Source organism: Myxocyprinus asiaticus, chromosome 1 (genome assembly GCF_019703515.2).
Source record: "Myxocyprinus asiaticus isolate MX2 ecotype Aquarium Trade chromosome 1, UBuf_Myxa_2, whole genome shotgun sequence".
Taxonomy (NCBI): Eukaryota; Metazoa; Chordata; class Actinopteri; order Cypriniformes; family Catostomidae; genus Myxocyprinus; species Myxocyprinus asiaticus.
In genome coordinates, this window is record NC_059344.1 from 48164227 (window position 1) to 48189331 (window position 25105).

General features: G+C 36.4%; 1 protein-coding gene across 4 annotated transcripts in view; it reads right to left on the bottom strand.

The window, feature by feature from the left end:
• LOC127443375 (serine/threonine-protein kinase BRSK2-like) overlaps window positions 1-25105 on the bottom strand; it is a 171242-nt gene that overhangs the window by 35393 nt on the left and 110744 nt on the right. For all 4 annotated transcript variants that reach the window (XM_051701933.1, XM_051701923.1, XM_051701917.1 and 1 more), the window contains exons 3-7: window positions 15256-15341; window positions 12039-12179; window positions 5640-5756; window positions 1275-1308; window positions 1108-1176 (exon numbers count right to left, since the gene is read on the bottom strand). In XM_051701933.1, the coding sequence (XP_051557893.1) occupies window positions 1108-1176; window positions 1275-1308; window positions 5640-5756; window positions 12039-12179; window positions 15256-15341 (447 nt within the window). The remainder of the gene's footprint in view (window positions 1-1107; window positions 1177-1274; window positions 1309-5639; window positions 5757-12038; window positions 12180-15255; window positions 15342-25105) is intronic.

Sequence of the window (25105 nt, forward strand, 5' to 3'; positions counted from 1 at the left end):
TGATACATGACACAGAAAATTCAAGCATGACTGGCAACAGGGCCACATAATATAATCATTGATATAATCAAGTGAAAACTAGCAAGGACTAAGAGAAGAAAAAATAAATAAATACAAGAGGGGAAAAAAATATGCAGATTTCATCTCTAATGAAAGGTCTTACAGCAGTGATCACAGAAAAAGGTTTCCTGGATACACAAGAATAATTTGATTCTTTTGTGAGGAGGAGGACATTATAATGGAGCACACAAACACAAAAGAGAACGGGGAATCAATCGCCTTTTTCATTTCACCTGAGCAGGCGTTTCTTACGGTTTGTGATTCTGTTGAGCTCATGTCTTGAGCAGTAATTACACTGGGACCAACTTGATTACCCAGACTCAAAACAAGCCTTCTGGTGTCAGAGAATCAGCGGAGTTGTCGTCTGGTTTGAGAAAGATTTAATTATAAGCTTGTCCCATTTGTTGCAGTTACTAGATACTGGATAATGAAGCAAGCATGGATAAGAAAGTTCTCAAGCTGATCAACAGCTTGGTTTTATGCTGTCAACCACTTGATAAAGTCTGTCACTACCACTGGCATCCACTACATTTTCCTTTTGCAGACAGAAACCTTAAAAGGTTTGACAAGACCAAGACACTCAAATTATAGTCTAATTCCCTCCACTGTAAGTACTAAGTATCGAACGGTAAGAAGATAAAAGTAGATTCATGAAACACTAAGAAGGATGAATCTCATTCATGTCTGATATAAAGATGATTCAGAGGTAGAGTGAGTAACCGTAGTGCAGCTTTGGTGCTGTCAGTCCTTTTAACTTGGACTACAGAGACAGTATAACACCTTGATTCTCTTAAAACTCTTGCTTAGCTGATTAGCCATCATTGAAACATTCTTGTCTGGATTTGTCCACATATCCCCTAATATACTTTTATTCAGACACAAGGGGATTTCTTCCATTGGGAGAGACACTTTAGCACAAGAATCATTTTTGGTTCAAATTTGTCTTATGGAAAGGGAAGAAGGCTCCGCAATAGATTACAGTTGAATTATATGACACAAAATGTAGTCAAATGTTTTTTTTCTCTGCCACAAAAAGCTTTCACTCACCACTAAAAGTGCAAAGAGAATGACTCCGCAGCTCCATACATCAGCTTTTCTGCCATCATATTTCTCGCCCTGACATAGAGAGAGAGAGATGTTAAAAGCAGAAAGGAAGAGAACAGAGGGAACAGGAAATATAATTATGAGAGATGACACTGTGAGCACATGCTTACCCTTATAACCTCAGGGCAGGCGTAGTGAGGGGATCTTAAAAAAAAAAAAAAAAATGAAAAAAAAAAAAGAGAGGACATTATTTAATCATCATTATTGTACAATCCTGAAAAACACACTAATTAACACTAATGATGAAGCATACTCAATCTGAAACTGTGGTGCGCTAATACGTCTAAACATTCTGTAGATACATACCAGCAATGGGTATTGACACTTATGATCTGCATTAGGACCTTTACCTTCTTTTTGGGCAAAGAGACTTACTTCTAACTACCATATGTCTGCCGCTGTCAAAAAGATCCAATAATGTAACATTATATTTTAATGACTTCCTGCTGGGAGTACATAAAAGAGACCTGTAATAATTTGAAATTGTTCATATATTCCAATAGCATGGAACATCATCAGGCGGTGCTTTCCAGTGATTTAACTGGTGCAACACAAACACTTTTCTCTATAAACACAAGTTTCCTGATTGGAGGTGTCCTATGCCATTATGTAGATATACTGTATATTGATAATACTTTAATTTAATGGTTTATTCTCTTTCTCTCTGCTTTAAAAATTCACCACTGCCATTATTCACTACAAGAGAGAGAGGTATTATTGCAGTTTCTGAAATCAAATTGCTGGTTTTTAATACAAATGAACAGACTAATGCAAAAGCTTTCACTGTAATAACAAGCTCAGTAATTTGAAAGGTTTCATGCCCATTTTGAAAACACAAGCTTGACTACTTATTGTCTTTTGTATGAATAATGCCTGAATATAAGACATTTCTCATTTGTTCACGTCAATTGTATTTCTATAATATAAAATGTTTAAATTATTAAAATGAATATTAATAGTATTAAATATAGCAAAACAAGTATTTGATTTACCCTTTAGAAATATATCTCTTTTGACTGGGCATCTAGTTAATTAATATGATGACCTTACAATGCTACCCCCTAATATTCAAAAATTGTCATTTCTTTTCGCAAGACCACAATGAGAATGTGATGCAGTACAGACAGATTTAAAGTTGAGTGTGTACGTTTGCATCCACCTTGAAGAATATGCAAGATGTTTCTCATTTGAATAAAATAAATAAAAATAGAAGGGGATCATAAAAATTGCATTTGATTTAGCACTGCCCTGATGAAACTACTTGACATAACAGATATTTACATACAGTATATTCCACAAGACTGTGTACAGTATATTCCACAAGACAAAATTGTACATCCCTTTCACTCTTAATATGGTGTGTTGTTCCTTGATGATCAATGACTGTTTGCATGTTATGTGATAGTAGTGCATGAGTCCCTGCTTTGTACTGAGCAGTGAAGCTGCCCACTGACCTCCAGGTACTGCATGTTCTTTGGTTTACCAGCACCTTCTGCTAATCTGACTCCTTTACAACAGTGACTATAGGATGTTGTGCTTCAACTTTTGACACTTTTGGAACAATTGAGGGAGTCACACACAATTAAAAGTAACAAACATTAACTGATGCTTATGAAGGCAACACACTATATTAGGAACCAAAGGGATGCAAACTTTTGAACTGAATCTTTTGTGTAAATTCAGTTATTATTTTGTCTTTGTCATATTTTTATTATTTAGTACTTCCGTTTAGAAGCTACATATGGATATATGTGACGAGGAGGAGGGCATGGCCGGGCCGTGATGGAGCACGACCAGCACTGAATCAGCTGATCAGCGGGAGAGCGAGATAAGGGTGGCCGGAGACGCCGGTTCGAGAGAGAGAGATGCATGCGGCCACCCTGCATGTGTGTGTGTTTATGTTTGTTTTATGTTGAGTTTTACATTAAACTTTATGTTGACTGTTCAGCCAGTTCCCACCTCCTCCTTGCCCACATTACCCCGTTACAATATATAATACCAATTATTTTTTATGCACTCAATTTGTATAATAATCTGATAAACTTTACTACAACAAAATTCAATGTCAAAGTTCCAGCACTGAAAGAAACATAAAGACGCCTGATTTCTGTATGTGTGGCATGGATATCCCTTATGATGTGAACATTAGAGAGGATTGATATGACAAATCAGGGAAGCCACAGGGGGTGATTAAGTTGTTGTGAAAAGACCCTGATGGAGAGAAATTACTCATTTAGACCAGATGCCGCTCATGGGTTGTGAGAGACATTTTTTGCCATTCCTCAAGTGCTGTTGGTCTGACTTGAGGGGAGCTGTTTAAAGAGTCAAAAACACTGAAATTGACTCTTTTTCTCTCCACATTAGCAGGGTTTTCACTCTCACTTAGTGCTAGTTAGCTTGGAACTATGTTGTTTCTTGCTTTTATGCCTCAGAGAAAAAGAAGCAGCAAAGCCAGCTTTCTTTGATGTTATTATCAAACTTGCAAGCTTAATGGATATAGGGTAATGATCCATATATGACCAGTGGTACCAGGGAATCTGTTTTGCATTGTATTGAGGCATAATCTAGTTTCACTTGACTTGGAAGATTTGCTATTTTTCTCTAGGTTCTGGGGGTTTGGATTTCCAAACAGCCTGGACACTATTTATGTAATGACGCCTCCCCAAATTACCATTGGGTTGAGAACATTGCAAGATTTTTCAGAACTAAAGCTATTTCAAAATTGGGTCAATCCATTCACTAGGGAAGCAATGAGGCGTAAATACAAATGAATGAATGCCTGGCACAGAGAGGCTCCATGTTGGTCTTCCTGCATCGCTGTGTTCACACGTGAGGGGTCTGGCACTTTCATATTCAATTGGAGTTCATTAACTCTGGTAAACAGATTATATTTGTGTCATGCAGACAGCATTCAAGGGGGCTAAAGATGAATGTATTTAATTAAAAAGTGTCATATCTGCGCTTAGAGATAGGAAAGCAACAATCAATAATTACAGAATGCCTCTGTCAAAGGAAAGCACCAAAGCCTTGGCACTAATTTTAGTCATTGCTAATAAGAGAAGCAGTAGAGACTGGAGTCAAGGCTATGGTTTGGTCACTTGGGCAAGTACTAAAGTCTTGATTAATATTGTTCTGTCACAATATGTTCTGCTCTGTGGCACATTTCTCTTACTTTTTAATTGCTAATAGTGCCTTTCATGCCATGCCTTACACATTCACAGTGCCTATGAATGCCAGAGTGAGGTCAGGTCGCAATTCATGCGCACCCATGCACTTGTGTTCTCCGTGAGATGGTGCTGACGCTAATGGAAACAAGATATTCATACACTGGAAATTGTAACGCGTGAGAACGCGAACGTTTCCCCGTGCGCACGATTAGACCTTCCACAAAGGTCACTTAAGGGGCTCCATAGGTCGTCATGCTCATATTTTATGATTCATGCAAATAAATCTGGTGGCTCGTTTGTGCCTTTGGTTATCAATGGGAGATTTCACTTTTTTCGGCTCAGAAATTTTTTAAAGCTCTCATAATAATCTTCTCAAGAAGATGTTATCTATCTATGCCTAAACTAATGCTTTGATTAATATTTTGATCTGAACAGAATTAACAATGGTATTAGCTGCAATGGATTTAGCCAAATGAAACAAAACTACACTCAATCATTATAAGCATACATTAATTGTTTTTAAGTTTCAGAAAGTGGTGAGCGATTCGACTAAAATCTTCACAGTATGATTAATTCTACATAATTGTAACCGTAAATATAACCATATACTTATTTTTATTAGAAATGTTTACAGTTTAATGATGTGATAATGCCAAATTTGTGGTAATCCAGTAAATTAAATATGTTACAAATAAAAGGTACTTCAACTTATTTGAATATTTTCTCTTTCTATTTAGAACATTGCAGATACAAACCAAAAATTAAATATTCTGTATCAGTGCAGAAGCCTGGTGTCTGTGCAGAACAGCTTCACATAATGAAACACTTGAGTTTGAACCCAAAAGTCTAAAAAGAGTTAAGCTAATCTTATAAAAGGGATATTTCTGACTCTGATTGGATGAGCCACGCTAAAGTTGTCATTTAATAGTTGTTTAATAGCTGATATACTGTATACACACACCTGTGACCACAAATTAATTGAATTCTATATTAATGCAGCAAGTTACAACATTAATTAGCAACCGTAAACAACTAAACTCTACTTTATAGTCGTGACAAAACATCCTGGGGAACACCCTGCTCTGTATTTACACATTACTCTATGTTTTCTGTCGGTCACTCATGTAAAGTGAAGCAGTCCTGTCACTAAAAGCCATGCAAAATATCAATTGCAGTGACACATTTCTACAATTGCATGGTATATTAAGTCATACTGCCCAGCCCTAGATGTACTTTCCCTTGATTTATAACAAACAAACATGTTGTATATTCTTAGTAATTGTAGCAGGAGGATAGAGTATGACTCACCCGCAGCTGGTTTCTAAGAGACTGTCTCCAACCTGTAGAGAAGCCATACCAAAGTCTGCTATCCTTATGTTATTCTTCTCATCCAGCAGCAAGTTCTCTGGCTTCAGATCTCTGTGGCTGCATACAACATGGGAGACATTATGCTTTAGGTATAAACAAAACATTTATAGAGTCTTCCTTTTTACTTGTTTATGGTGTCCACCTCCAATGAGCATATGGGTTTAAAAATATTTTTGTGTTCACTCTATTGCCATAATGATTGCATTTGCATTGCATCGTATTGTTTATCTACATATCTTATTTCTTGTTTAAGAAAACAGAGAAGCTGCCAGCATCAGACTCAGCCCCAAATCTCTTGATCAGATGTCACTGGAAACATCTTGATTACTTGTATCATTGTGAAATCCTCTGATCTGTAGATACAATTCTGTAGAGCTTTCTGTGCCAGTGTCAAGAAGTGAAGACTCTTTCATCCAGACCGGGTAAGTGATCGAGGAACACAAGATCATTTTAAGACCAGGAGATCAAAAAAAGCTTGTACACTTCAACTATCTTTTCAAAAGATGGCTGATCGTGACCTGTGAGCCAATGAGCATTTATTGAAGCTCATTGTTTGGAATGGTTTGGCAACAACAACTGGCCAATAATTGTTGGTGGGATAGAAACGTGACTTGAAGCAGAAATACTGTTTCCCTTCTTTTGCCACAATAACTGTAACTCCACTGATGCAACCACAACCTTTCTTGGAACTCATCAACCATCTGCAACCAAAGGGAATACTGGTGAAATGAAAACATTTGCTCAAGCAAGTAATTACCTGATCAAGAGATGAGAACTCTCAGAGTTCTTTTTGCCTCCTGTGATTTAGCTATGGATTTTTCAGTTGGCAACTGGCATTGTTTTCAACTTGCTTTAGTTGAATTGCATGCTCTATTAAGTCAACACATTAACCACATTACCTGTAGTGTGTGTAGACAATAAATTGCACACATTTTCATCTATAAAAGGCTCCACATTTTGGAGTTCAAACAACTGACTAGCATCGAGCATAGATGAGGTCCACTAAAAGTTATGTGATTGCAGGAAGCAAAAGCTATAAAAGAGCAGGTATTTCCTCACCCAGTGATAACCAAGTTATTGCAAAGGTTAAACCCAAACCAACAATAAAGTTTTTTACTGTTTTTTTACCCAGAGATTGATTCATCTTTCCCATGCCAAGGCAACCAAGGAGAAGGAGGAACTCTCAGTAATGGAAAGACAATCTGGGGATCCCAGTCATTACCAGTGTGTGCTTATTGAGAGCCTCTTCTGATTAGCTGCCAGCTAGAGACTGACTGGGTAAAGCAGGACTGACTGATTGATCCCAGGGTATCAGGGACTGCAAGTATTGCTCAGGCAGAATCATATACATCTTTACAAAATAATTCCATCTGCTTGTTTAAACACATTAACCAGACACCAAACATTCAAGCCTTTAAATTTGCTACATAAACTTGCTAAAACACCATACAGTAGATAACAGTATGTAATTTCTGAAGTAAACTGTTGAACCATTTTGCTTCTCGGGCTCAAATTTAGGGCAAGCATTATGTGTTATTTCTAATTATAAATGCACAGAGTTATTGGCCGTTCACACCGAATGCATTCTTGTGTCTGTCTGCACTGTTTTTCAATTGTTTTCGATTTGTAAACATGAGCTAGACAGGTGTCTTTGACCATTGTGCTGCATCTCATTATTTCAGTGTCTAGCACAGAAGCTCTGAGTTTTTTAGAGGCTGTGTCAAGTTATAAGAACATCTATTTAAAAAACCCATCACTAGACACCTGCGTTCAGTGATGTTTGTTGCACTGAGTCTAGCTTTTGTAGTGCAATAACGCGTTCGGTCTGAACGGCCCCTTATATGGCATCAATAGGAAATGAGCAGCTTCAAGCACCCACTGTAGCCTCAGTCTTTTTTGCTTTTGCATTGTATTGGCCGGAAACAGACAGTGAGTGCATTTACATGTGCGATTTACACAGATTATGCTAAATAAGCCAACAATGTGTTTGGTCATGTAAATGCATTAAACGACTTTCCTTCATTAGTGTAAGGTCATAAATGGCATAAAAAGAAACCGATTGACATGCGTAGATTTTTTGCCCATTACACTGATTTCCTGTTGCATGCAAACACATTTACCGGCATTCTTTCTGGCTTATCCAATATACACATATGTTGTGTGCATGCCTCTTCACTATCTGACGTCAAAAGCAGAGAATAACTCAATTATTTCGATTCTTAAGTAAATGCGGTTTGACGTTTTTTTTAATAATCAGATTTTTGGGAGTTATGGTGTGCATGTATACGGACTCAGTAACTGCCGGCATTGTTCTGTATAGCAATATACTGTACAACAAGTGAACAAAACATGCCAGCTATAATGCACAAGCCACTAAATCTGTCTAACCCTACCATGTGAGAGAACAATCTAACAAAAAAAACACAAATAGGTATTATTTATTTATTTTTTGTATTTCACATTTTTTTAAGTTTTCCACAACACGCTTAAAAACCCAAAACATTGGGCTCTTGTCCTCCAGTTATGGTGCACATGGCAATTAACAGTTCAGTGGTTTGTGGAAACTGAGATGTCCAGCTGACCTTCTGCTCACACTGACACTTTAGGTAGGGAGTCATGTGGACTGGACGGTCATTATGCTTCCTGACCAGCAGCAGTTCATGGAACCAATACACACAATCCCTCCTCGAGGAGAAAACTAGCCTTACCACTACAAGTTTAATATTGTGCACTAATGTCTCTATAAATGCTTCAGAAGTGATCACAAATCATGTGTGCATTTATTCTTCTAAACAGTACTGAACAAAGCACAGACATTTATTTTAATAGACAAGAATGCTTATTTCAAATACAGTATGTGTAGGGTACAGTATGGGCACAATTAAACAAGTGTCTTTGCTAAAGTTTAGTGCTCAGTACTTTCTTCTCTGATGTTTTCCAAATCCTAGTTACACTATTCATGACTGCATTGCAAATTTTAGTTTAACATTTAATATACACTGGAGCAGTAAATAAAGCTTCACAAGCTGATTAACCCAATCATCAAATCTTTCCTAGCCCTTTGTAGATGGTCACCCAACACTTTAAAAATTTAGAGAGGCCAAAACAGCCTGTCTAAATGTCTTGCTGCTATTGCATGTAAATAATAGTCCTAATTAAAGGCATACCAGAAAACGATCAATTTCCCCATCAAATATAGAAGCATGCTCTGCTGTATGCTATTGATGCTATTCATGCCTCACTGCACAAGTGAGGCTCTTGCATTATTTTATGTTAGCTCCACGCCCCAGTTACTTAAACATGTGTATAGTTGCTAACCATACTGTATCATACGGAATCGTCCCATATTTAAGGGAACAAAACTGCGTTCTGTATTAATCCATACCGGATGCTATTTGTCCCATATTTAAGCACCTTACAATTTACAGTATAGATAGTTTCGATACTTAGGCTATTGCATTTAAATCAATTTCACATTTAAGTGTCAATGCTAAAAATTACAGGTTTAAACGGAAACCAAATTGGTAAATATCACCATTGGCTGCTGCTACGTACCATGGACACATTGTGTGACATTTTAGTGTGACATTAAAATTTATTTATTTACAACAACTGCACTTAAGTTGTATGTTGGTAAGTCAAAATGGTAGTGAATGCATCTCAAATGCATTTTAGCACTTTATTCCATTACTCTTTGTTTATAAACATACATACGCTTTTATTCACATATACATATATACGCATACACCTTCAATTCATAGTTATGCTGCTTTAGTTAGGTCTGCAGGAACCAAAAACATTTATCTTATTCTTTAACCCTGCTTTAAAGTGAATGGCATCTACACTAATGTTATTCCCTGTCTAAAACTCTGGATTATATTCTGAGGTTCCAGATCTATCTCTTGTCCTGCCTAATGTCCGATTCCCACAGTGTCACTGAGTGATGATGACCAACTGCAGCATGTGCGAGCCAGACTTCATTTCAGTCTACTAAGATAGGCTTCACAGAGGATGCAAACTCAAAGACATGGGATTCTTCATGAGCCACTGTATGAAGCACGGGCTCAGGATGGAGTTCACCAAATTGCCTACCATAAGCTTCCAGCCGGACTGCTATGCTCCTCACTGAATGATACCTTTATCAACTTGGTCAAAGGAGGGACAACACTCTCTTAAACTACATAGAAAATGAATGAACCACTAACAAATGCCTTCATCTGCCAAAATCAAAAGGACAATGCATCTACGTGTATTTCCTCAGTTAATTTGGGATGACTTCAAGGACTTTAACACAAACTTATAGATCATACAAAATCATTTTGTTTAATCACTGACCCACAACACTTACTTAGTTTACTAATTTTAACCACTAATAGATCTAAACATAAATAACTAATAATGGCATTATATTCATTCATTTTCTGTTATAGCATAATTTCATGTACAGCTGCTTTGTGAAAAGCGCTATACAAATAAATTTGACTTGACTTGACATATTGTGTGGCGTTTCGTTTTTGTTTACAATGCGGTCAATTGTCAACTGCCACCGATGGTTTACTTAAATCTCAAATGGTAAATGTGGTATATAAGCAACAAAGAGTATCCCTTATTTGTCTTAGAAAGAACCCGAAACTCTTTCTAACCTGGCAACTCTAAAACTTGGCTAATCACTTTGTCACTCTCATCATCTCTTTTCTACTCCCTCTAACGACCTTGTGTACCTGACAGCAGGGTAATGCCTGATGAATTTGACTAGCTTGTTTCTCATAAGTCTGACAGTCCTATCCAGACTCTGCCAGACTTTATCCTTTCTGCCTTTCCTCACACTGAGGCCAGAAAACAATAATTTTATCCCTATGAATGCAGTGATAGCAGAAGGCTATCAGCCCAGCACATTAGCTGAGTTGAGCTTTAAAACTTTTCCAGAGAGGAAAATGGCTGTGAACGAGCAGAGGAGAGAACAAGTGACGCCTCCCTGCCATGCTGTTTATTCACTGCTTTCCATCAGCTATCGAAAGAGGCCTTCAAAACCATCCATTAGCTAGTTGAGCTGTGCTGGAAGCATGCAGCATTCTTCATTAGGCTGTGCGCCTGCTGAAGCGCATGGTAAACAGATGCAAATATTGTGTTAATGGCTGTCCCTTCAGTGCATTAGCACATAAGCATATGAAGAGGATATGGTCGTGAGAATGACTGAAATGCAAAAGGAGGTCATTCAAACAGAAACATTAGCAGCTTCAGCAATAGCTCTTACAATTTTAGTTAGTTAGAGTGAACTTCATTTAAAATGAAAGTACATTTAGGACTACAATGAAAAACATACAGTAGCTTTCCATCCAACTGTCTGGTTTGTCCCTGCTCTCTGATACATAATTTATGCAGTTATGTAGAGTAATACTAATTAAGTTGGATAGAGAACAGTATGAGTCAAGGGATAATCTTAGAGAATGTAAAATATCAAATTTAATTAACAGATTAAAAAAAAAAAAAAACATTGTAAAAGGTCAAATTTAAAGACCACAGATGGAGCACTTCTTAAAATTACATTAAATTAAAATGATCTTTTATAGTGTGTATTTAGACAATATCACAAAGCCTAGTTGCAATACCAAAAACAATGTGGTATTTATAGTATGGTATATTCTTTACCAAAAAAAAAAAAAAAAGAAAATGGGTCAAATATGACCTGAAGACAACAGACAGGTTAATTACATTATTCTAACATAAATCTAAGTATGATAACATGTAACTCAGTGTTAGAAGGCCAAAACCTTTATTATTTCCTGCTGTTGTGAGGTTAATTGAACCCCTCTTGGCTCTGAAGTCAGAAAAGATGGAGAGAAAATCTAAAAATAACATTTGAGAAAATTTTTCATCAATATCTCAAAAACGTGGAGAGGAAAGAGGCTGGAGGATACACTCAGTGATAAAACCTCTACTTTTCCTCAGCTGTACTGGAGGGGAGCTATCAATCTTTGACCCAGAAAGAGTGTGTGTGTGTGTGGTTAGAGATTTCTTTTGCAAAATAGTAATATCTCAATATGATTTTAGTTTTCACAGCAATGCTTTATAATGACTGGAAAATGCTGCACTTGAGGTGGCTTTCACCATACATATCAAATTAAACCAAAGCAGTACGACACACTGGACAACAACAGCTCATGGCTATACATGATGTATGAAAACAGGCAAAAGAAAAACTAATTTTAGAGGGTACAAAACCAGCACATTTGACTTTCTTGAACAACTAATGAGAGCCTGCCAAGCTGTGAATGCTCAATATGAAGGATTTTGATTCTCTGTGGACTGACGAGGAACACAAACGTTCACAAATCTTACCATATAGAGTGACTGTGGCAGAAGTCCAGCGCAGAGATGATCTGTCTGAAGAACTTCCTGGCCTCTTTGGGTGTTAACCTGCCTTTCTTCACCAGGTAGTCAAAGAGCTCTCCACCTGACACATGCTCTAGAACCAAATATCTGTGGGAAAACAGGAAGTGGAACTAAGAAATCCTGACATACTATAGCTGTGAAACTCACACACTGTGAGATTATACTTCCATCCAGGGTCCAAAATTAAATAAAGCCAGTAAAATCTGAGTTACTAACCAGCTGGCAGGTATCTTTATTAGAATTGTCTCAATTACGTGGTTTAAGTTGAATTGTAAGAATGATAGTTTGACCCTCGCTAACATACAAGGTATTTAGATTGACATTCTAACAATCTGCTAAAGAAAACATCTGTTGTGAATAGCAAATACTTTGAAGTTTACATTATGTAGGGTGTTTAAAGTTGTTTTACTCCTGAACTCCATGTGGCGACAAATATGTGCAATATTTCTTGCATTAAGCCACCAAAATGAAAATATGAGAAATAAAATCATAATGTGACTTCATGTTTTTGTGCCAGGTTGCTCTTCACTTAGAAACAAAGAAACAAAGACACATACAAAAGGCATATCTCATATGAGTTAAAATGATCTGTGCTGTTTATAAAAGGTAAAGACAACTAAATTATTCCATAATGAATAAAATGCTGAATATTGTGGGTAAGAAATATTTATGGCCATTCATTTTTCTCATTTCACTCCAAAATGTTATTTTTGGACACTGCTTATCTGTTTTGTTTTGTTTTTTCATCCAGTTGACGAATAACCTTGCATTAATTCACATTTCTTAAGACATGAAACAATGTTTCATTTGTAAGAGCAGTTGATAAAAGTTCAGAAGTGAATAATGTCATTTAGTTCATACTTTCATCCTCAGTAACCTATTTTATACTAATTAAATGGACAATACTTTGAATAAAACTTGGTGTTGTGAACGTCCCTCAAAGGCTCAATAAAGTGCAAATATTTGTTAGTAGGGCTGCAACTAATGAGTATTTTGATAATCGATTAATCTAACTATTATTAGAACAATTATTCGACTATTCGGCGATTATTGGAACGATTAATCATTAGCTCTTAACTGATTATTCAGCTAGTGCCCCGACTTAAAAGGTTGTATTAAATGTGCTTACTAACAATAAAGAGGAAAAAATAATCTTTTAAAAATACCTCTGGGGAGAGAATACTTTTTATTAAGTTTAATTCAGTAAAGAAATTCACTTCAAAAAAATAAATATTGTTATCAAGTGTTTTTGTCTTGTCATTTAAAATGTCTAAAAATCATTAAAATAATATACATTTACTTGAGAAGCAACATATAAGATATTTAGACTTGCTTTAAGAGAATGTATCTTGAATATAAGTGTATTTTTCACTTGGTTATACTTCTGCGAGTGCAGTAAAGAAAATATACTTATATTCAAGATCTAATCTCTAAAAGCAAGTCTAAATATCTTATATCCTTCTTCTCAGGTGAATGCACCTTTTATTTTTTTTTTAAAGGATTTTTAGATATTTTAAAATATTTGTATTTTTAATATTATATTCAACATTCTCAGATAACAATTTTTTCTTCTGCAGTATAGCTGCTAAAGTTAATGTATGTTGTTTTAAATGAGTTTTAGATATTTATATTGGAAAAAAAGCCAAAACAAATACAAATCAAAAACATATTTTGTTGTTGTGTATAATGGTGCGAAGACTACCTCTCTCACCTTTCTGCTCACTTCAATCCATCTTTAACTCACAAAAAACAAACTCTCTCATATTAATAAAACTGCGTTTCCTTCACGATAAGAAATGCACAGTGACACATATATTATGATTCAATAAGTTGTGAGCCATCATGTTATAATCTAGCTGCATTAAGCATGCGCGCTTGAGAGACGAGCGTCCCTATGACAAAGTGAGCATCAGCCAGGTGCAGTTTCAATCTCTCCCCCTTAGATCGGGACAATCACGCAACTCATAGAAGAGGCACTGACCGCACAGGCCCCTCCAGTTTTGGAGTTTGTAGTTATTTACATGACCTGCTCCCGTATTATTTGAACTTTATTAAAGCTATAACGCATTAAATATAACTGCATTTAAGATGTAATGCCGGGGTGTTTCCTTTAAAGACGCTCGACACGCAAGTTTTGCTTCAGCGGAGCGGCAGCTCTGGCTCCATTTATTCCACAACGAGAGTGCTTCTGTATTTACTTATTTTGTATTTTTGCATTATAATTCCCTCATACTTTGCGATCTACATCACCTGAAGCGGTTTGGAAAGTTTAGAGTGCATCTGGACTGTGAGCTGTGTAATTCTTCCTCTCCTCAATCAGACAAGAACTGCAGTGCTGCTCTCACGCATCATCATTAGAGTTTAATGTAATCTCATGTTACGTTAAATGAGATCAAACGACTGTTCGACAACAACCATTTTTGTAGACAATTTTTTATTGTCGATGTTGTCGATAACATCAACTAATCATTTCAGCCTATTTGTTAGTACTTCTCCAGTTCCCAGATCAGCCCAACCTGAAAGTGAATTTGTGATGTTTGCCCTATCCTTATCCTCTGAGCTACCGCCATACCAATATATATTTGAGTGAATGTGTAAATGTGTGTCCTGCTATTCCGCTTGTCTGATGGGCAAACACATTTATTTCATACTCGTGCACTCATGTATTCATGAGATACATGTGCGCTCTCATTTACACACAGTCATATTTGAACACACACACAAACACACTCACTGACACACCAGACGTCTGATTTATTAGTCGATTAAAGGATTTTCTCATGCGATTACCCGTCAGCGCTATTTAAATTAAGGATGGATTCATACTTGATTTGTGTGTGTAAAAATGTTCGTAGGCAAATTCCTTATGACCATGTGGGCCATACATCTATGTCATCAGAATATTAAGAAAACACATTTCTCGGCTGCTTCCATGGTGGCTCCTTTATCAATTATTGAAAACTACATTAAGCCCTGCTACTGGAGCACATCAGCAAGACAGAGAGAGATATATAGAGAGAGAGCACACATTTCCAATGATATCAACATGTCTACTCTTCCATATAGATAGCATTTACCAGAGTCAGCCACTCACTGCTAGACACTGAAATCATGCATTGTATGGTGCAGTGATTATGCATTAACAAACTTGTTTTATACTTACAAATATTTCTTATTTTCATAGACATCGTGCAACTTCAAAACATGAGGGTGTTCTATGAGCTTCAGAATAGCTATTTCTCTCTCCACCTGTAGAGAGAGAGAGAGAGAGAGACAAAAGGATTAGAAATATTGCAGTTCCTCACCAAATTTCCAGCAGCATGAGGTCACAGAGTAAAACACAAGAAGACATTGACATTAAAAGCCTCTGGCTAGTCTGTGCCAGCAACATGATGTTGTATGGTATTATCTTGCCTGTTCATGTCTAATTAGCATCCCACCACTTTCATTAAGTTGTTAACCCATTAATCACTTTTTGGCAAGTAGAAAATAAACAAGATAACAATGGTTCACAGAAATTTTCCACTGTAAGTGCCTGCCCTCAGAACAAGGGCTGCAGTTATTTCAGCAGAGTTCAATACAGTGAACAATACAGTAATTGCATTAGTGGCCATTCACACCAAACTTGTTTTTGCATCCATCTGTGCCGTTTTTAGATTGTTTTTGGGTCCCACTTTATATTATGTGTATTTAACTACTATGTACTAACATTAAAATACATACAATGTATTTAATGTGTAGCTACATGATGTTTGGCAACATTTTCACAAGATTCACATTTGCTGCTACTGAAGTTGAGGTACAGGTAGGTTTAGGAATAGGATTAGGGGTTAGGGTTAGTGTTTACAGTAAAGGCTAGGGTAGGGTTAGGTTTAGGGGTAAGGTTAACATTGTAACTACAGATGTAATTAAATGTAGGTACTTAAAATTATAGTACAACGCAACAACACGGATGTACTGTACATCATAAGTACATTATATCAAATACTTAAAGGAACAGCATTTGTGGCATAATATTGATTACCACAAAAATAAGTTTTGACTTGCCCCACCTTTTCTTTAAAAAAAAAGCAGAAATCTGGATTATAGTGAGGCACTTATAATGGAAGTGAATGGGGACCAATTTTTGAATGTTAAAATGCTAACTTTTTCAAAAGTACACAAGCATGTTAACATGATGTTAGTGTGATAAATTCACTTACTAACTTTTTCTGTATAAAGTTATAGGCAATTTTACAACTTCATTGCCATGACGATGTGAACAAACTCTAAAACCTTAAAATGACTGTAAAAACGACGATTTACACAACTTTACAGCTCAAATAATACATGAGTTTTAACAGAAGAATTAATGTAAGTGCTTTTATAAAACTATTAGTTTCAAATTTCTGCTGTTAATCCCTCCAAAAATTGGCCCCATTCACTCCCATTATTAGTGACTCACTGTTTTTTTTTTTTTTTTAAAGAAAAGGATGGACGATTCAAAATAAATGTTTGTGGTAATCAGCATTATGCCACAAATGCTGTCAACTGAGCTTAACTTTTATTGAACCCTGAATATTCCTTTAAGTACAGTTAAAGTAGTTAAAGACAACTAAACTGGGTCCGGTTTTTCTATGTAAACATGAGCTAGATGGATGTCTTGTTTTTTTTGTTTCATTTTTTCAGTATCTTGCACAGGAGCGCCATGTTTCAAAGAAGTCATTGTGTCAAGTTAAAAGAACTTCAACTTAAAAAGTGTCTCAAGACAGCTACCTTCTTTTCCATTCGTTGTGCTTCATCTAGGTCTTTTTAATGCAAGAATGCATTCGGTCTAAATAGCCATTTAGTCTTGATGATGAGGTCATAAGGTCATGCATCATGATTTGTGCATTAATGGTCCAAAATTGGATTTTGAGAGTGTATTATTCAAAGGAGGTGAATACTACTACTTAGTAGGCAAACAGTCCTTCACCAATGTGTTGACATGTCCTTGTGTTTTAGGCTCTGTACTCTCTTGGTGGTTTGGGAAAATCTGTCTCATGTTGCTTTGTGGGAGCACCAGAAATATTTAGAGTTCATTATCAGTGGGAATATTGGCCTAGCTAATACGGATAATCGCACACTAATAAAAATTATATTGCAGAAGCCAACACTGCATGAAATCTTCCATCATGCACCTGTTCAGAGTCTAACCTTGTACAGTGGTCAAGTGAGTCGCAATCCCATTATGACGCAATCATCTATCATTTATAATCTCAGCGAATGGACTACTGTAACAAGCTAATTATGAGAAGCAATCATAGAAGCAGAGGTGTTATAAACAGAAGGGAAATGTTTTGGTGTAAATATATGTTTGGATAAATGGATGAAAACCTTTGCAATCCTTGATACCCTGCTCTGCCTTCTTACAGGAGGACAATACCAGTCAAAAGCTTAGACACAACAATGCTTTCTTTATTATTACAATTGTCCAGATTTTGTAAGAATAGTAAAGTCATCAAACTATAAAGTAACACAAATGGAAGAATGGGAAGTATGTGGTGACCATAAAAATGTTAAACATATGAAAACTTTGAGATTCTTGGGTAATCCTTTTTTTTGTTTTTTTTTTTTTTTGTAAGATGCTATATTCTACATTTTTGCTAAATACTTCTATGTATTGCTGCAATTTTCTGGTGAAATAAAACCTAGAGGTGCTACAACAGCAATTAGTGTTATTCACTTTCACACAAATTTCACACAGCAGATTAACAGTTCATAAACACTTATTTACTTGCTCTGTTCCCCACACAATACTTGCTTATTACATCGAAACACTCTTACTATAACACATGATTTGAAAGATGATATACAGTATTTTGACACTTGCATTACATAATTAACTACATATTCAAGCTTTCTCAAGTGTGATTAACTTGCCCAGTGTCACAACTGATAGAGCATTGGACTTTGAACCCAGAAGACCAGGGTTTGAGACCAGCAAAGCACACAAGTTGGCAAGTGAGCCCAAAATATAACCGCCATGAAATGACATGGCTACTTCAGCTATTGCGTTTTTCATCTCACATTTGCTTTTATGACACTATCGTTTAGGTTTAGGTGTAGCATTTAGGGCAGGAACATCGGTTTTGTTCATTTTTTTTTAAACAGGAAAAAAATACAATTTCACAATTGCTTAATATGACAATATTGGTTAGTTTTTGGTTAAAGATTTAGGTTAGGGAGGTAGGTTTTATTCTTTTGAAACTCCACAGAGCATTAACCTTAAAAACCACAACTTTTTGGCAAAACATTAAACTCACTTTTAGAGCCCTCATTTGCAAGCAAACGTATAATGAACTACGTAATATCATTTTTCAAAAATGTTGCCTTAGTCACGTAATTTTCATGAGATCAGACTGATGCTATTACAGAATGATAATTGTTAAACAAGGAATCTCAGTGAAAAGAGTGGAGAATTTTAGCTTTTTCAAATAAGCCTTTGACCAGATTAAAGCTTGGTAAAACTCATGCATTAGAAAAAAAAAAATATTTAAAGAAATTCACAAAAGGCACAGTTTATATTTGTCTATATAACTAATTTCAAGCATGTAAGCAGGTTTTAAATCTGATTCAAACCTTATTCAAACCTAACCCAAATGGATTTAGATCTGAGAGCAGTAACACTGGCTTCCAGACACTGCATACACACACACACACACGCACAAAAAGATCTTTCTTTGGGATCCATCACTCTGGTACAAACATACACTATCTCTCCAACCATGCGGCGGCAGTCTTTCAGCACTTTCTTCTCATCTTTTATGTCCCTCCAAATCCACAACATGGGCAACTCAAGCAAAGGTAGCAAGGGAGAGAGAAAAAAAATGTCAATGCATCACCCTCAAAGGCCTAGTTCTTCAAAGGTCCATCACCTGGACCTCTGCAACAGAGTAAGAAAAACTAAATAAATAATGAAATATTTCCTTCTTTAATCTAAGTCTCGCTGACTGCCTTATCAATCTCTGTAATGGCAACCCTCTCCTAGCATTTTCTCTCTCATTCTTTCTCCTTTTTTTCTTCTACATTTAGCAGACGGCTTTAAGTTCTACTTTGGTGAATTACAGAGAGAGAGGTCTGGATTGTTTAAAGGAGTTCTCCCTGATCATTCATGGCACATTGCCCATCTCATTGGCTTTAATGGCAGGGTGCTTGTTTCTGCTACTGGCAGAACCTTTGATTATTCTCTGTGCTAGCTGACCAACTAGTCTCAGCTGTATTATTTGTCCCTGCCAACTTGGAATGAGCAAACTGCTTATGAAGCATTTTCTGTGCCGAGACCAAAATTAAATGTCTGCTGCAAGTGAGCACAAAGGAGGTAAAAAAAAAAAAAAAAAATGCTTAACAATCAGAAAGATTAAAACTGATTGGACTGTACAATCGGATTGATTTATCCCACAGGCAATTCTTGGCCCTTGTCAGAGCTGCTTTGTCAGATGTTAATAATGGGATACACTCCTCCAAAATTAGCCCTTAGAATAACAAGACCTTTTCTAAATGAGTCAGTGGTAAGCCGAACAAATAAGGAACAATGACAGACCTCTGAGCAAATAAAGTATGTGTGTGTTGGAGGGCTGAGGGCCTCAAGAACAAGTTTTTCCATTGAAGAATGGCACAGAACAATGACTTCTATTGTGTTTATACTGGGCCATTGATGTTTTCTAACATCAAAGCCTATCCCGCTAAACGTAACCCTCAAATAACCTTTTTTACATTTTCACTAAGACATTATTTAGTTTGTTTATTAACCAGTTTTCCTAGTGGGAAATGTTGGCTGGTCCGTACAATGTATCTGATTTCACGTTTTAACCTTGTGGGGACATTTAGTACCTATGGACATACCATAGACCTCTATTGACTTTTTATAAGGCTAAATATAATTACAATAACCCTAACCCAGTGTTTCCCAAACTGGAGTACATGAGGTGACACTGGGGGTACTCAAATAACATTGAGATTTACCGTTCTTTCAATTTCATCACAGTCTAAAATAACATTCAAACCCAGTTCATGTATTTCTCACTGGCAAAAATAATTTTGTGTGCCCTCTAGTGTAGAACACCAAAACGGTTGTGTCATAAAGGTCAGAAAAATATGCAATGAAATAACCCTATCTTTTGCGGCTACTCATGCGTCGTGCGTCACACAAGTATCTTTTTTCGCCAGCCCAGCACACTGCTAGGTGATGTTGCTTAGTGATAGCAAGTAAAATACTTCACTGTTTTACCAGATTCGCACATGTCAGTCATCCTCAATTAAAACATAATTTGCATTTAAGGTTAGATGCATAGGGAGTTTTGATTCTGATGGTATAAGTTCAAAAGCTTTGGTGACAGGTGTCAGACATTCAGCGCCACCAAATAATTTTCCACATTCACATGCAGTAATTTTCACTCACATTTGCTCGCATGCTAGAGACCTGTTTTTACATTGTTGCATGATGTTTTTTCAGCAAATGAGCTCAACCTTGCTAACAGTGTCAAATGTGACATAAAAAAGCACCTTGAGCTGACCGCGCAATTGCACAGATACATACCCACAATGCTTGAATTCGGCCAGCAATGTCGTACCTGAAATGATGCGCAATTCCAGGCACAGAACCGAACGCTAATCTTGAATACCGTGATGCAACGAGGGGGTAGATTTAAAGTTATGCAGTTATATTATATCTAGCATTCCCATCTTAATCGGTAAGCCATTTATTCAGTATGTATATAATTAATATAACATGTACAAAACATGTAAAAATACAACATGTTTAATATAAGGGAGTTGTTTTAAAAAGATAATTGTGTTAAACAGACATATTTTCAAATTACCTTGTGTGAATTTTATCTATGTGTTAGAGAGGGGGTACGCGAAAGGATGTTGAATGTTTGAACTGTTCAAACTGTAAAAAGTTTGGGAACCACTGCCCTAACCCATCCCCAAAAAGAAAACTTTTCGCATTTTGAATTTTAGAAAACAGTATTTTAACCTTAAACTAATCGCTATGTCTGTACATACACAAACACGCTCATTTAGCTGTGACAGATCTAAAGCCGGGCTGGCACAGACAGTCAGGAGGGAAATCAAAATACACAACATTTACCTGCATGTCAGATCCCTGCCAAACATCACTAGTGATAACAGAATAATGGAGACTTTATCTCATCAACAAACCCCAGTAATCCTGTCTGAACCCAAATGAGTTAAATCCAACTCTAATACAGAGTGAACATTTACAGCCAGACAAATAAACAAAGACGGGGCAACATACCAGGTATCAGTTATGATTTTAAAGATCCAATAAAAACAAAAACAAGCACATACATCTGATTATTCGCACAAATATGAGTAAGGCATCTCTGCATCATTTCTCATTATAAAAGAGAAAACTGCTTCACTTCAGTACCCTTTTTCATTGAGTTTCCATGTTTAACAATCATCTCGACTGTAATAGCATCTTTCTGGCCAACAAGAGTGATTATCGAGTGATTAATTTCCCTGGAGAGAAAGATTTCAGCTTGGGTATGGCATAAAATTACAAGGTTAAATGGCTACAAGTCACTGACATTAATGACATTGATGTTCTTCTGAGTACTCGATTTCAATTGATGACATGCAGGGCTTTAGTCAGGAAAGAGATTTCATTTCTATATTGGCTTTGACCAGAGAGGGAAAATAAATGACTAATCCCGGATATTGACAGAGCAAATAGGAGAGAAGGAGACAGAGTGTGTTTGTGTGCATGTGTGTCATAGAAAACCTTGCAATCTAAATTTTTTCTATGCAATTTAAATTTAATTAAGAACACTGCAATATTAAACAGTGTATAATTCAACATGTCCTAGACAAACAACTTTCCACCTCTTCCTTTGTTAATGGATTTAACATCATTTATTATGCTCAATTTTGGTGTGATTTCAAGTTGCAGATGGTGTGTTGATTCATGTTAATAAAACTGCACTTGTGGGTACAGTCACACAACACAACGGCAAATGAATGAAAGCAGACAGTGCTCATGTTCTCACAGCTGGGGTTTGGAAACCACTGCAGGTGAGAGACCAATGTATTGGAGAGGTGTCAAAATCTGCCCAATAACGGCACATTTAAACATGTAGGTGTGCTTGTTTGTTTGCTTGTTGTGATTGGGTGTGCGCAAAAGGATTGGTTACATGCTACAGTTTGAGTATCTTTATGGATGTTTGCCATAGTGTGATGTATTGGCTTCCTGCATGTGCATCTGTATTTGTGTGTTAGGAGCTCATCAAGTAATGATGAGACATAGCAGCAGGTGTTAGTCTCTTGTCTCCAGCACTCTGCCATGTGTGTTCTGACTCTGTCCAAGTTCTTCTGTGCCCACTTGCTGAGCAGCCATGGCACATTTGTTTTCAAAATGGGGACTTTTACAGTGTTGTTATACTGAATTAATGATATTTATCTCCCCCAACTTAACCCCTAAACCAAACCCCCACAAAAACCTTTTTTGCATTATTACATTTTTATTGAGACATTATTTATTAAACCACTTTTCTTCATGGGGACATTGTCTAGTCCCCAGAATGTAGGTGATTTCAGGTTTTACAATATTTAGCTTTTACACTGTGCTAATAATAATTTCTAACCCCTAACACTACACGTACCCCTATTAAATCCAACCCTCACAGAAACATTTTTTGCATTTTTACATTTTGATTAAGAATTATTTAGTCTGTTATTGCTATTTAGTGGGCTTGTTCCCACAATATAGATTTTTTTCAGGTTTAACTGTATGCTGGTCCCCATAATCTACAGTTGAAGTCAGAAGTTTACATACACCTTAGCCAAATAAATTTAAATTCCTGTCATTTACTTTTAGAAAACATTCCCTGTCTTAGGTCAGTTAGGATCACTACTTTAAGAATGTGAAATGTCAGAATAATAGTAGAGAGAATAATATATTTCAGCTTTTATTTCTTTCATCACATTCCCAGTGGGTCAGAAGTTTACATACACTTTGTTAGCATTTGGTAGCATTGCCTTTGAATTGTTTAACTTGGGTCAAACGTTTAATGTAGCCTTCCACACGCTTCTCACAATAAGTTGCTGGAATGTTGGCCCATTCCTCCAGACAGAACCGGTGTAACTGAGTCAGGTTTGTAGGCCTCCTTGCTCGTACACACTTTTTCAGTTCGGCCCACAAACGCTCTATCGGATTGAGGTCAGGGTGTTGATGGCCACTCCAGTACCTTGACTTTGTTGTCCTTAAGCCATTTTGCCACAACTTTGGAGGTATGTTTGGGGTCATTGTCCATTTGGAAGTACAATTTGCGACCGAGCTTTAACTTCCTGGCTGATGTCTTGAGATGTTGCTTCAATGTATCCACATAATTTTCCTTCCTCATGATGCCATCTATTTTGTAGAGTGCACCAGTCCCTCCTGCAGCAAAGCACCCCCACAACATGATGCTGCAACCCCCAATGGTTGGGACGGTGTTCTTTGGCTTGCAAGCCTCACCCTTTTTCCTCCAAACATAACGATGGTCATTATGGCCAAACAGTTCAATTTTTGTTTCATCAGATTAGAGGACATTTCTCCAAAAAGTAAGATCTTTGTCCCCATGTGCACTTGCAAACTGTAGTCTGGCTTTTTTATGGTGGTTTTGGAGCAGTGGCTATTTCCTTGCTGTACAGGACTTGTTTTACTTTGGATATAGATACTTGTCTACCTGTTTCCTTCAGCATCTTCACAAGGTCCTTTGCTGTTGTTCTGGGATTGATTTGCACTTTTCACACCAAACAACATTCATCTCTAGGAGACAGAATGTGTCGTCTTCCTGAGTGGTATGATGGCTGCATGGTCCCATGGTGTTTATACTTGTGTACTATTGTTTGTACAGATGAATGTGGTACCTTCAAGCATTTGGAAATTGCTCCCAAGGATGAACCAGACTTGTGGAGGTCCACAATTTTATTTCTGAGGTCTTGGCTGATTTCTTTTGATTCTCCCATGATGTCAAGCAAAGAAGCACTGAGTTTGAAGGTAGGCCTTAAAATACATCTACAGGCACACCTCCAATTGACTACAATTAGCCTATCAGAAGCTAATTGGCTAATTGCCTCATTTACAATCATTTCTGGAATTTTTCAAGCTGCTTAAAGGCACTGTTAACTTAGTGTATGTAAACTTCTGACCTACTGGAATTGTGATATAGTCAATTAAAAGTGAAACAATCTGTCTTTAAATTGTTGGAAAAATTGTGTCATGCACAAAGTAGATGTCCTAAATGACTTGCCAAAACTATAGTTTGCTAATATGAAATCTGTGGAGTGGTTAAAAAAAACGAGTTTTAATGACTTCATTCTAAGTGTATGTAAACTTCTGACTTCAAATGTAGGTCATTCCGCTTTAACTGTTCTTGTGGGGACATTTGGTCTTCATAATGCAGGCAAAACCTGACAATTTTTACTTGGCTATCTAATGTAAATGAGGACAAAAGGCTTATGTTCAATGATACGGATATAATACAAACACAATTTTTACTTTTAAAGACACTTTTTTGTATTGATTAAATGCTTTCCTTTTCTGTTGCCACATTATTATGTAATGTATTTGAATGATCTGAATTATAATATTTATTATGCCTATATATTATAATGATTATTATTATAATTGACCTTTATTTAGGGACTTTGTGCGATTAATTGTGATTAATTTGATGAATTAATCGGCACACCATATAATTACTTCAGTTTAAAAAAATGTATGTATATATATATATATATATATATATATATATATATACACACACACACACACACACACACACACACACACACACACACACACACACACATACCGGTCAAAAGTTTTGAAACACTTGACTGAAATGTTTCTCATGATCTTAAAATTTTTTTTGATCTGAAGGCGTATGCTTAAATGTTTGAAATTAGTTTTGTAGACAAAAATATAGTTGTGCCACCATATTAATTTATTTCATTATAAAACTAAAATGTAATTAAAAAAAAAT